The 13,739-nt window shown below is 34.1% G+C and overlaps 1 protein-coding gene across 6 annotated transcripts in view; it reads right to left on the bottom strand.

Annotated features, from left to right (window-relative positions):
* CABCOCO1 (ciliary associated calcium binding coiled-coil 1) overlaps positions 1 to 13,739 on the bottom strand; it is a 144,916-nt gene that overhangs the window by 117,936 nt on the left and 13,241 nt on the right. For all 6 annotated transcript variants that reach the window (XR_009497899.1, XR_009497898.1, XM_059899483.1 and 3 more), the window contains exon 3: positions 9,650 to 9,819. Coding sequence is in view for 4 of the 6 variants with exons in the window: in XM_059899483.1 (XP_059755466.1) it covers positions 9,650 to 9,819 (170 nt within the window). In the remaining 2 variants the exon portion in view is untranslated. The remainder of the gene's footprint in view (positions 1 to 9,649; positions 9,820 to 13,739) is intronic.

Here is a 13,739-nt window from a genome sequence, read left to right as displayed (position 1 = left end):
TGTGTGAAGAAAAAAAAAAAAATAAAGTGTGATAATTGTATTGTGGTACGTTTTAAAAATAAAAAAAAATAAAAAAAAAGAATTCACACTGATGTTTTCAGTTGATGTGTCTAATCTTTTGCTTTTTCAAACATTACTGCAACTAATGACTTTACATACATGTCAGGTTACATGTGTGCCAGTGGATATGTAGGATAAATTCCCAAAAGTTGGATTGCTAGGAAGAGACAATACATTTGTCAAAGAGACAATACATTTGTAAATGTGATAGACAGCTGCTAACCTACATTCCACAAGGGGGTTTTTACTTCCATTAGACAAATAGAGAATACTTGTTTTCTTACAGCTTTAACAGCTGAGAATGCTACCAAAATTTTACAGTTTTGTCAATTTGATATATGACAAATGACATTTCTGTGTAGTTTTAATTAACATTTTTCTTATTATCTTTAAGGCTGAACTTTTCATTTGTTTAAGAATCATTTTTATTTCTTTAGTCATATCCTTGGCATACTCTTCTGTTGCACTATTGGTCTTTTTCTTCTTGCTTCTGCATGCTCTTTTTATATTACAGAACTTAATTGTTTGTTGATGTCTGAGATGCAATGTTTTTCCCAGTTTCTAATTTTTATTTTATTTTGATTCTGGTATGTTTTCATTGCAGACTTCTGGCTTTCATGTATCAAATTTAACTATCTTCGTCTTTACGGCTTCAGAATTTTGAAGCATAATTATAAAGGTCTTCCCCATCCAAGGCTATAAATAAATTAACCCATGTCTTTCTCTGACATTTTTATGGCTCCACTTATTTTACATTTAAGGGTTTGATCCATTTGGATGTATTCTGGTTTATAAACAAAGACATGTTTGAATCCAATTTCATTTTATTTTTTTCTTGATGGATACCCAGTCGTCCCAGTATTATTTATTGAATAATTATCTTTTCACCACAGATTTGAAATGCCATTTTACCAAATACTGAATTCTAGTGATTGGGTCAACTGCTTAACTTTCTGTTGTGTTCCTTTGGTCTATTTAGTGATTCACCACTGTGTTCAAATACTTGAGATTTTATAACACTACTACTAGTACTACTACTACTAAGATACGCTAAAGCTTGTTACACTTTTAAAAGACAGTTTTTCTGGCTATTTCTATTTTTTTATTTTCCACATTTTTTTGTTAGAATCACCTTGCCTAGTAACCCACCCCTAGGCAAAAACATTAACAAAAAACTGTTGGCATTTTTATTGGCTTATTAATATTATAAATTAACTTGGTGAGATTTAGCATTTTTATGACATTAGGTCTTTCAAAGAACATTGTTTTTTCCAAATGTTAAAAACTTCCTTTGTGATTTTAAAATTCTTTGAAGTTTTCTTCATATCAGGCTTGTGCATTACTTTTTTTAAAGTTTATTCTGCATAGTTTCTATTTCTTGTTAGAGCATATATATTTTCTTTCACTAAATCTTTTATCTTTGTTTTTATACATAAATATTATTAAAAATTATACAGTGAAATTGACTTTTCATTTAGGTGTACAGTTCTATGAACTTACACACTTGTAAAGATCATGTAACCACCACTACAATTGTGATACAGAACAAGTTACATCACCTCAAAAAACTCCCTCATGCTATCCTTTTATATCCTCTCCTCACCCCAGCCTCTGGCAAACACTGATTTGTTCTCCACTGCTATAGTTGTGTCTTGTTGAGAATTTCCCAGAAATGTAATGATACAGTATACAATCTTTTGAGACTGACTTCAACTCGGTATGATGCTACTGAGATGCATCCAAATTGTCATATCATGGTTCAATCACTTTTATTGCTGAGTAGTGTTCCATTGTATGGATGTACCATAGTTTGTTTACCTGTTCATCTATTGATAGACATTCAGATTTGTTTTCAGTTTTGAGCACTTTTGAATAGAGCTGCTAGACAACATTCGTGCACAGGTTTTTGGGTGAACATATGTTTTTCTTTCTTTAGAGTAATGCCTAGGAGTGGGATGGATGGGATATAATTTTATAAGATGCTGCCAACTACTGTCCAGAGTGGCTGTGCCATTTTGCATTTCCACAAGCAAAGCATAAGAGTTCTAGGTGCTCTGTATCTTTGTCAGCATTTGGTATTGTCAGTATTTTTTAGTTTAGCCATTCTAACAGTTGTGTAGTGGTTTCATAGTGGTGTTTTTCTTTTCTTTGAACACCTTTATTTTATTTATTTTTTATACAGCAGGTTCTTATTAGTTATCTATTTTATACATATTAGTCATAGTGGTTTTATTTTATACTTCCCTAATGACAAATGATGTTGAACAACTTTTCAGGAGTTTATTTGCTATCCTTATATCTTCTTTGGTGAAGGGTTTGTTCAAATTCTTTGCCCATTTTTAAAATAAGATAAACTTTATTTTGGAAAAGATTTATATTTATAGAAAAATTACAGAAATAGTATTGAGAATTCCTGCATACTCCACACAGTTTCTCTTATTTTTAACATCTAACATTATCATGGTACCTTTATTTACTACTAATAAACCAATTTTATACATTACAATTAACTAAAGCCCGTATTTTATTAGATTTCCTTAATTTTTACTTAATGTCCTTTTTCTGTTCCAGGATCACATCCAGGATACCACATCACGCTTGGTAGTCATGTCTCCTGAGGTCCCCCTCGATTGATAGTTTCTCTGACTTTTCTTGTTTTTGATAACCTTATCAGTTTGAAAAGGACTGGTCAAATATTTTGTACAACGTTCCTCAATTTGGGTTTGTCTGGTGGGTTAAACATAAGTTATGCGTTTTCATGGTTTTGCCCATTTTTAATAGGGCTGTTTGTTTTCCTAGTGTTAAGTTTTGAGAGTTCTTTATATATTACAAGTCCTTTTTCAGATATGTGATTTGCAAATATATTTTTCCCTGTCTGTAGTTTGTCTTTTCATTCTTTTAACAATGACGTTCATAAAACAAAAGTTTTAAAATTTGATGAAATCCAATTTTTTTTTATGGGTCATGTTTTGGGGTTCATGTCTAACAACTTCTTGATAACCCAAGGTCATGAAGATTTTCTCTTATGTTTTCTTCTAAAAGATTTATAGTTTTACATTTTAAATTTATATCTGAACCATTTAGATTTAATTGTATCAAGTGAAAAGTTCAGCTTGAAGTGTATTTTTTTCAAAATAGATGAGCAGTTGTTGTCCAACAACATTTATTGAAAAGGCTACCTGGTTCCACTGAATTGCTTTTGCATATTTATAAAAAAAAATCAGATGACCATTTTTGTGTGAGTCTATTTCTGAATTCTGTCTTCTGTTCCATCAATTTATGTGTTCATCTCTTCACTAATTCCACACTGACTTCATTACTGTAACTTTATAGTAATTCTTAAATTGAATGGTAAGACGGATGCAGCTTTACTCTTATTTTTCAAAAAAATTTTAGCTGTTTTAGGTCCTTAGCCTTTCCATATAAATTTAAAAAATCAATGAGTATGTCTAGAAAATATCCTGCTGGGATTTGGATTGATACTGCATTAAATCTACAGATCAATTTAGAAGACATCTTTACCATGTGGAGACTTCTAATCCAAGGACACAGTATGTTTTTTCATTTGTTTAGGTTTTATTTCTTTTATCATCATTTTAGCATATAGTTGTGTATATTTTGTTAGATTTATACTTAAGTACTTCTATTATTTTTTGAGTTATTGTAAATGATATTATCTGTTAAAATTTTGGTAACCAATGTACATTGCTAGCATACTGAAATACAACTGACTTCTGTGTTTTGACCTTATTCCTGCAACCTTGCTAAACTCATTAGTTCTAGGAATTGTTTTGATTCTGTGTAATTTGGTATATAGAGCATCATTTCATCTAAGAACAGGGACTGCTTGATTCCTTCCTTTCCAATCTGCATGTGTTTTATTTCTTTTTCTCACCATACTGCACTTACTGCTAAGACTCCTATTCTTATGTTGAATAGGAGTGGTGAGAGAAGACATTCTTACCTTGACCCTGATCTTATGGGGAAAGAATCTGGTCTTTCTACCACTAAGTATGATGGTGGCTTTTTTGTAGATGTCTTTTATGAGGTTGACAAATATCACTTCTTTTCTTAATTTTCTGACTTTAAAAACATAATGAATGGATGTTGTATTTAGTCAAATGCTTTCTCTGCATGTATTTACATGATCATTTGTTTTTTCTTCTTTCAACTATTTACATTGATCAGATTTTCAATACTGAACCAGCATTGAATTTCTGGGATAAAGCCCAACTGGTCATGCGTATTATTCTTTTTATAAATTGCCTGATTCATTTTGATGACATTTTGTTGGGAATGTTTTTTATGTTCATTAGGGATATTGCTCTGTAATTTCTTCTCCTTCTCCTATCCCTACTCCCCCACCTTTCCTCTACTTCTTCTTCTCCTTCTCCCCTCACCTCTCCTTCTTCTCTCTTTCTCTTTGTCACCTTTTGGTATGAAGATAATTTTAGCCCCATAAAATGAGTTAGGAAGAGTTCTTTCCTCCACTGTTTCTCGAAGAGGTTATGTATAATTGGTGGTATTTCTTCATTAAATGTTTAATAGAATTTTCCAGTGAAAACATCTGGGACTGAAGAAGTTTTTCCAGAAGTTTTTAGCAACAAACTCAATTTCTTAAATCATTATGGCAATATCAGGTTGTCTATTTCATCTTGGGTGAGTTTTGTTAGTTTGTGGTTTTTGAGAATTGGTCAGTTCCTTTTTGTTTTCTAATGTATGTATATAATTATCATTCTCTTAATATTCTGTTAATGTCTGCAGGATCTTTAGTGATACCCCTTTTTTATATCTGATAATGATAACCTGTGCCTTCTATCTTTTTTCTTAGTTTTGCTTCATGTTTCTCAATTTTATTGACCTTTTCAAAGATCCTGATTTTTGTTTCATTGATTTTTCTCCATTGGTTTTCCATTTTCAATTTCACTGATTTCTGTTTATTTCTTTCTTTCTGCTTGATCCATGCTCTTTTTTTCTGGCTTCCTAAAGTTTAAGCTTATTCATTTTAGACTGTATTCTTTTCTAATATAAGCATTTACTGATAGAAACTTCCCTCTTATCATCAGCTCAACTATATCACACAAATTTTCATGTTTTATTACCATTTACTTAAAAATTTTTTCTAATATCTCTTGAGACTTTCTCTTTGACTCATGGACTGTTAAGAACTGTGCTGTTTAATATCCAAGTGTTCAGAGATTTTCCTGACATATTTCTATTATTAATTTCTTGTTTAATTCCATTATGGTCAGAAAACATATTTGTATAATTTCAATTACTTTATTTATTTTTAAACATCTTTATTGGAGTATAATTGCTTTACAATGGTGTGTTAGTTTCTGCTTTATAACAAAGTGAATCAGTTATACATATACTTATGTCCCCATATCTCTTTCCTCTTGCATCTCCCTCCCTCCCACCCTCCCTATCCCACCCCTCTAGGTGGTTACAAAGCACTGAGCTGATCTCCCTGTGCTATGCGGCTGCTTCCCACTAGCTACCTATTTTACATTTGGTAGTGTATATATGTCCATGCCACTCTCTCACTTTGTCCCAGCTTACCCTTCCCTCTCCCCATATCCTCAAGTCCATTCTCTAGTAGGTCTGTGTCTTTATTCCCTTCTTGCCCCTAGGTTCTTCATGACCATTTTTATTTTTATAAGATTCCATATATATATGTGTTAGCATATGGTATTTGTTTTTCTCTTTCTGACTTACTTCACTCCTACCTAAGAGACAAAAGACTGTATGCAGAAAATTATAAGACACTGATGAAAGAAATTAAAGATGATACAAATAGATGGAGAGATATACCATGTTCTTGGATTGGAAGAATCAACATTGTGAAAATGACTCTACTACCCAAAGCAATCTACAGATTCAATGCAATCCCTATCAAACTATCACTGGCATTTTTCACAGAACTAGGACAAAAAATTTCACAATTTGTATGGAAACACAAAAGACCCCAAATAGCCAAAGCAATCTTGAGAAAGAAAAATGGAGCTGGAGGAATCAGGCTCCCTGACTTCAGACTATACTACAAAGCTACAGTAATCAAGAGAGTATGGTACTGGCATAAAAACAGAAATAGAGATCAATGAAACAGGATAGAAAGCCCAGAGATAAACCCACGCACATATGGTCACATTATCTTTGATAAAGGAGGCAAGAATATACAGTGGAAAAAAGACAGCCTCTTCAATAAGTGGTGCTGGGAAAACTGGACAGCTACATGTAAAAGAATGAAATTAGAACACTCCCTAACACCATACACAAAAATAAACTCAAAATGGATTAAAGAACTAAATGTAAGGCCAGACACTATCAAACTCTTAGAGGAAAACATAGGCAGAACATTCTATGACATAAATCACAGCAAGATCCTTTTTGACCCACCTCTTAGAGAAATGGAAATAAAAACAAAAATAAACAAATGGGACCTAATGAAACTTCAAAGCTTTTGCACAGCAAAGGAAACCATAAACAAGACGAAAAGACAACCCTCAGAATGGGAGAAAATATTTGCAAATGAAGCAACTGACAAAGGATTAATCTCCAAAATTTACAAGCAGCTCATGCAGCTCAATATCAAAAAAACAAACAACCCAATCCAGAAATGGGCAGAAGACCTAAATAGACATTTCTCCAAAGAAGATATACAGATTGTCAACAAACACATGAAAGAATGCTCAACATCATTAATCATTAGAGAAATGCAAATCAAAACTACAGTGATGTATCACCTCACACCAATCAGAATGGCCATCATCAAAAAATCTACAAACAATAAATGCTGGAGAGGGTGTGGAGAAAAGGGAACACTCTTGCACTGTTGGTGGGAATGTAAACTGATACAGCCACTATGGAGAACAGTACGGAGGTTCCTTAAAAAACTAAAAATAGAACTACCATACGAACCAGCAATCCCACTACTGGGCATATACCCTGAGAAAACCATAATTCAAAAAGAGACATGTACCAAAATGTTCATTGCAGCTCTATTTACAATAGCCAGGACATGGAAGCAACTTAAGTGTCCATCAACAGATGAATGGATAAAGAAGATGTGGCACATATATACAATGGAATATTACTCAGCCATAAAAAGAAATGAAATTCAGTTATTTGTAGTGAGGTGGAGGGACCTAGAGTCTGTCATACAGAGTGAAGTTAAGTCAATTACTTTAAATTTGAGGTTGCTTTATAACCCAGGATACAGTCTACCTTGGTGAATGTTCCATACACACTTGAAAAGAATGACTATCTGTTGTTTTGGGGTGTACTCTTCTCTGAATGTCAATTAGATCCAGTTAGTTAATGTTGTTTTTCTTTTGGTTTACCCTGTTTGTGGCCTAGTCAGCATCTTGAATTTATAGGTTTATGTCTTTTGCTAAATTTGGGAAGTTTTCATCCATTGCTTCTTCAAATGTTTGTTTAGCACTGTAGTCTTTCTCCTTTTGGGACTCTGATGATATGTATATTAGAACTTTCATTGTCCCACAGGTCCATGATGTTTTGTTCATTTGCTTGCCAGTCTTTTTTTCTCTGTATTGTGCAGATTGGATAATTTCTATTGCTCTATCTTCAAGTTCACTGATTTCTCCATTCTGCTATTGATTCCATCCAGTGAGATTTTAATTTTGGTCACTGTATAATTTGGTTCTAAAACTTTAATCTGTTTCTTCTTTATACCTTCCATTTCTTTCATGATTCTTTATATTTTAACATTTGTTTCAACAATGTGCACAACTTTTCATTTAAGTTCTTTTATAATAGCTATTTTGAAGTCTTTGCCATATAATCTCCATATCTACTTCATCTTATTGTTGGCAATAATAATATTATTATTTTCCGTCCAGGTTGATATTGACTTCGTTCTTTGCCCAGTAATTTCGGCAACAGTGTTGAAAGAATATGTTTCGAGACATGTAGTACTCAAAGATTCTACAAATATTTGTGTCATGAGGAAAAAAACAGCCAAAGTCTGTCTTTTTGATGATTTACTAAGAATTCTTTTTTGGAAGGTTGTAGTTCAACAACTGAAACTGAAACAATGTTATATTATTTATCAGGTCTCTTAATAAAATATGTATTTTTAATTGTAATACTAGTCTCAGGACTAACTACCTGAGACTTCAGTTTTTGTGTTAGTTTTATACTATGTTCTTATGTGCAGGATAATTTGAAATCAGTCAGTTAATATCATACATAATTTTTTTCATTACCAATTATTTTTTTCTTCTATTGGTACAGTTATTTATGTTTAACATGGCACCCATACCTAAGTAAAAGCAAAGATGAAATTCTCCTATTTGTAGAGAAGGAAAATAATGATTTCTTCTCCTCACATACAAGAACTACCAATTCTTCCCTTGTTAAGGGTGATGAGGAGCAGAAAGAACACGTAGGGCAGAAGTGGCTTCTCTACTAATTCTGCTAACTCACTTAATATTTCCCCTGCATCTGTAGAGTTAGAAATTGATACACAGAACAGAATAAGCTTTTTGTGACCAAAAGCCATTCATAAATTTTACTAGGATGATGGTGACAATTCTTTAGGGGTGACAAGGTCTTCTACCTGCCCAAATTAAAAAAAAAGAAACTAAAAACAAGCAAAGAACCAAAAAGAAAAGAAGAGACAAAAAGGAAGGAAGGAGGAAGGAGGAAGGAAGGAAGGAAGGAAGGAAGGAAGGAAGGAAGGGAGGAAGGGAGGAAGGGAGGGAAGGAAGGAGGGAGGGAGGAAGGAAGGAAGATGTCTCCCATAGACACAAGCATGTCTTTCAACTGAGTCAGAAACACCTTTATGTTTATTGTGCTCAAGGTCTTTTGATTATATACTCTAAGATTGAAGTTCTAGTTCTTCCACTTCCCAGCTATGCAACTTTGTTCTCTGGACTGCTTGCTCAACTCTGAAATAGTGATTACAATACCTCCCCTGCAGGAGTTGCTCTGCATTCCATAATGTATGTTAAAGATTAGAACCAAACATATTGCCTAGCACAGACTTGGCAATAAATAAACGATAGATTTCTTTCTTTTCCTCCTTCCAAGTAGCAATTCTGTTTATTCTCAAACAAAAGTCATCACATTTAAAATTGCTCCAAGGAAGAATTTCCAAATTTCCTGTAGTAACTCATTTCAATTTTATGTAAGAAAAAAAGTCAGAAAATATAAGTGTATGTGAATAATGTCTATTTCATGGGGTTTTGATATTGACCAAAGAACCTCCTCTTAACAGTAATCCTGAGATATCCCAATAATAATTACAGGTAAGATGAGATGAAAACACCTCAAAAAATGAAAAAATATCTAGATAAATCTAAGCTACTTGACATTTTGGGGATGGATGGCACTAATTAGATTTCAAAATGAAAGTAACATATCTGGCAAATTAATTACTATGAGAACTTTAGCCTTGTTAAGTATTATTTGAAGCTTTACAACTTAATGAAGATATGAACTATATTTTTGCTAAAAAACAATAAAATTAGGAACTTTTGCTGAAGAACATTAATTTAGACAGAAGAAGATTTAGACAGTGGACTAAATTTTCTTTTCTTAAAAAAAGAAAAAATAATGTACTTACTTCTAAGATTATGAAGTAACATATCCAGTAAGGTCATAAATTTTGAATATTGAATAATAGAAAAGTCCATTCCTCTTGCCCACAAAAATCCAGATACATAATAATCTAGTAGACTGGCTTCCTTTAAACAGGTTTGAAGATTTCTGAAATTCAAAAACTTTTCCAGTTTCCTGTAACAGAAAAATCCAGATATTAAAATTGATTAAACAATGAACAGTTCCTTTTCTAAGTTTTGAAAACAGGTATTTTTCTTGAATGAAAATTCTCTAATGCTCATAATCTAAAAATATCCATGGTTATATCAAAAGCCTAAGTCAAAAATGGCATTCAAAAGAGAAACAGAGAGAGAGAGCAAGAGAGCGAGTATGCATGCAAACTCTTTTTTTTTTTTTTTTTTTTTTTTTTTTTTTTTTTTAGCTGCGTTGGGTCCTCCTTGCTGTGTGCGGGCTTTCTCTAGTTGTGGTGAGTGGTGGCTTCTCTTGTTGCAGAGCACAGGATCTAGGCACACGGGCTTCAGTAGTTGTGGTACACAGGTTCAGTAGTTGTAGCATGCGGGCACTAGAGCACAGGCTTAGTAGTTGTGGCGCAAGGGCTTAGTTGCTCCGCGGCATGTGGTATCTTCCCAGACCAGGGATCAAACACGTGTCCCCTGCATTGGCAGGCGGATTCTTAACAACTGCGCCATCAGGGAAGTCCCTGCATGCAAACTCTTATTGGTCTTCTTTCTCCACTTCTTCTTCTAAACCTCTTTCTCCTCCCCTCTTCATTTCATCTTTGAAGTATAGTAACTTTTCATGTTTTCCTTTTCCCTCAAATTCAATGTCTTTTTCCATGTATACAATCAAGTTTCTTTTATTTCTGACAATGTTCTGGAACTAGATTGTTAAATATTCATTCTGTTTTCTTTTTTAAAGAATTCCAATTATGTATGTTTTACTCATTTTTTTCTATAACTGTAATTTTCTCTTTGAACTTCAAAAAAAATTTAAGTCAATTTCCTTTTCATTTTATATGCTTTTCTTGTTACTGTCTTCTATGTCCCTTGTGTTTTCAGCAGTGTTAATTCTCCCTTGGGCTGCTTAAAAATTTCACCTCTGCGAGATCTCTCCTTTTCTACTTCTTTAAAAAATGTTTCATCACCTTTTCTTATCTCTACCTTGAATTTTTGTATCTGTCTTATGCTCTTGTGATTGCTTCGTAAGTGTTCTTAACTCATGGTAAATATTTGACCATTTTTTGTTTGTTCATGGCCATATTCTTCTGGTGTATTTTCTTTGCCTGCCATTTCTTTTTTCTATTCTTCAATTTTTTTCTTGCAGTGTCTTTGTATGTAACCTCCTTGCTTAATGCTCAAACCTGGCCATATTACAAGATGTTTTCTATATGATATAATTTTATGTCCATTATTCTAGTTTTTATTCATTTTTCAGTTAGTGGGAAAAAGGAAAAAAGTAGAATAGGTTCTCTTTACTATCACATAAACAATCTATTTCTTGTAAACATGGAAAGTATCTGCTCTAAGCCTGTGTATTCTGGTCTTGCTATTGCAAACAAGGGTTCTTGAAATGGCACTTCAGGGTTTTCTCCTCACCTGGGAGAATAAGTGTATTTTTAAGCTTATTCTCAGATCTTCCACTATGTACATCCTCCTTGTAATTTCCCCTGCACTTCTGCTTGATCTACAGTGTTTCTGGTGGGCATCCTCACATTTTGCGGTCTGTGCTTTCAGCATCTCCTTGTTAGTAGAAATGGAATTGGTATTTCCTTGATGCCTATATGTGATTTCTGAGGGAATGTCTCTGTGTGTGTGTGTGTGTGTGTGTGTATGTGTGTTTGTGGGTGGGTGTGTGTGTGACAACCTTATACTGCCATTTACAAAAGAAGAGTCCTTATTATTTACAATACTGAAATAAATCACACAATCGGAATAATGAATACAGCAAGATTAAACAAGTCTGGGAACAAATAAAGCTGATGTTGCATTTAACTCACTCTCTAACATACATTTCATTTACAGTAGTATCTGCGTAGACCCCAACACCCCAAATGAGATCTGAGTCTTTTCAGCCAGTCATGGTTCTCATCTCCCTTCTCATAATGCCATATAAGGCCTTTCAGTATATGGCATTCTCTATAATAATTATTGATCTACAGTGAGCACTCTCCTAAATTGTTCTAGTTAATTCATAACTAATGGTAAGGTTCATTTTCTTCTGTGGAACAAAAATCAGAAGAGTAAGTAAGTAGCTTTGGCTGCTGCTGGCAGTTATTTTATAACCATAAGAAAAATCAGTCCTAAGACTAAGCCTTACTTCTTGATACTATTGAGGACTTGAGTCAACCAACCCTGGAGTCAATCTATCTCTGAATGTGATATTTTACATACGCGCATGTATGTGTGTGTGTGTGTGTGTGTGTGTGTGTGTGTGTAAATGTATACTTTATTTTTAGGTCAATATGATCAGTTTTTTATGTTACATGCAATTAAAAGCATCCCAACTGATACATTTTGTCAAGCACACAAATCAAATGGTAGATGCAGAAATGAATGGGGAGGCAATCTGGGTTAGAAGGTTACCTCACTAGCCAGGCATCTTCCATTTGCACTGTATATCAGTCAGCAAGATTTATTTTCCAATGTTTAATGTATAATACCATTTAGTCTTAAGTAAAAGTCAGTAAGAAAATGTCTATAGTAATAAAAACTTGTGGTATTTTAATGGAATCAACAAATAGGCCAATGGAACAGATAGAAAGCCCAGAAACAGACCCAATATATATGGGAATTGGTATATGACAGAGGTAGTATTTCAAATCAGTGAGGGAAGTATGAATTCTTCAAAAATGATGCTGGCAGCATTGACTATCCACATAGAAAATAAAATACTACCTCCCCCAATACATGGATTAACTAAAACAACCCCATTAGTATTTTATTCTGAATTATATTCTTTTGACTCCCTAAATTTACCTACTTTTCACTCTACTGATTTCTGCTACCTAATGTTGCTAAGGAAAAGTCTGAGGCCTGCCTGTTAATTTTCCTCTCTAGGTGACTTTCTTTATCCCAGAGATGAGGTAATACATGAAGTTTTATTCTATTAAAATATTTAAATCAAAGCTTTTTTTTTTTAATTTTAGTTATTTATTTATTTTTGACTGTGTTGGGTCTTCGTTTCTGTGCAAGGGCTTTCTCTAGTTGCAGTAAGCGGGGGCCACTCTTCACCGCAGTGCGCGGGCCTCTCACTGACGCGGCCTCTCTTGTTGCGGAGCACAAGCTCCAGACGCGCAGGCTCAGTAGTTGTGGCTCACGGGTCTAGTTGCTCCGCGGCATGTGGGATCCTCCCAGACCAGGGCTCAAACCCGTGTCCCCCGCATTGGCAGGCAGACTCTCAACCACTGCGCCACCAGGGAAGCCCTAAATCAAAGCTTTTTTTTGGCAATTTACAATAAGAGTATATCTGTTTGATAGTTTTGAACAGCAACTTTTCTTATTTTATCTTCTATCAAACTTTTATGACGTTTCAAGTATTTTTTTCTGATACACTAAGTTAGATGTATATTCTAGCATCTTCTACTTGCTGTAATATGCATTTTGAATGTTTTCTTAAATTTGTTTTCCATTACTGCCTTGATTTTCAGCAAGATAAGTTCTATATTGGATTTATTCTTTACCTTAGTTTCTTGCCTTAGTGCTAAAAGCTTCTTATTTACGTATTTTATAATCTCTTCTTTTATCTCGTTTTACGAAATCAATGCCCTCTTTATTTTTTTATTTTTTATTTTTTTAATTTTTTTTAAATTTTATTTATTTATTTATTTATGGCTGTGTTGGGTCTTCGTTTCTGTGCGAGGTCTTTCTCCAGTTGCGGCAAGTGGGGGCCACTCTTCATCGTGGTGCGCGGGCCTTCTCACTGTCGCGGCCTCTCTTGTTGCGGAGCACAGGCTCCAGACGCGCAGGCTCAGTAATTGTGGCTCACGGGCCCAGCCTCTCCGCGGCATGTGGGATCCTCCCAGACCAGGGCTCGAACCCGTGTCCCCTGCATTGGCAGGCAGATTCTCAACCACTGCGCCACCAGGGAAGCCCAAT

The sequence above is a fragment of the Balaenoptera ricei genome, chromosome 16 (assembly GCF_028023285.1).
Source record: "Balaenoptera ricei isolate mBalRic1 chromosome 16, mBalRic1.hap2, whole genome shotgun sequence".
Taxonomy (NCBI): Eukaryota; Metazoa; Chordata; class Mammalia; order Artiodactyla; family Balaenopteridae; genus Balaenoptera; species Balaenoptera ricei.
Note: the sequence above shows the minus strand (reverse complement) of the source record. Positions and strands in the feature narration are given on the sequence as shown.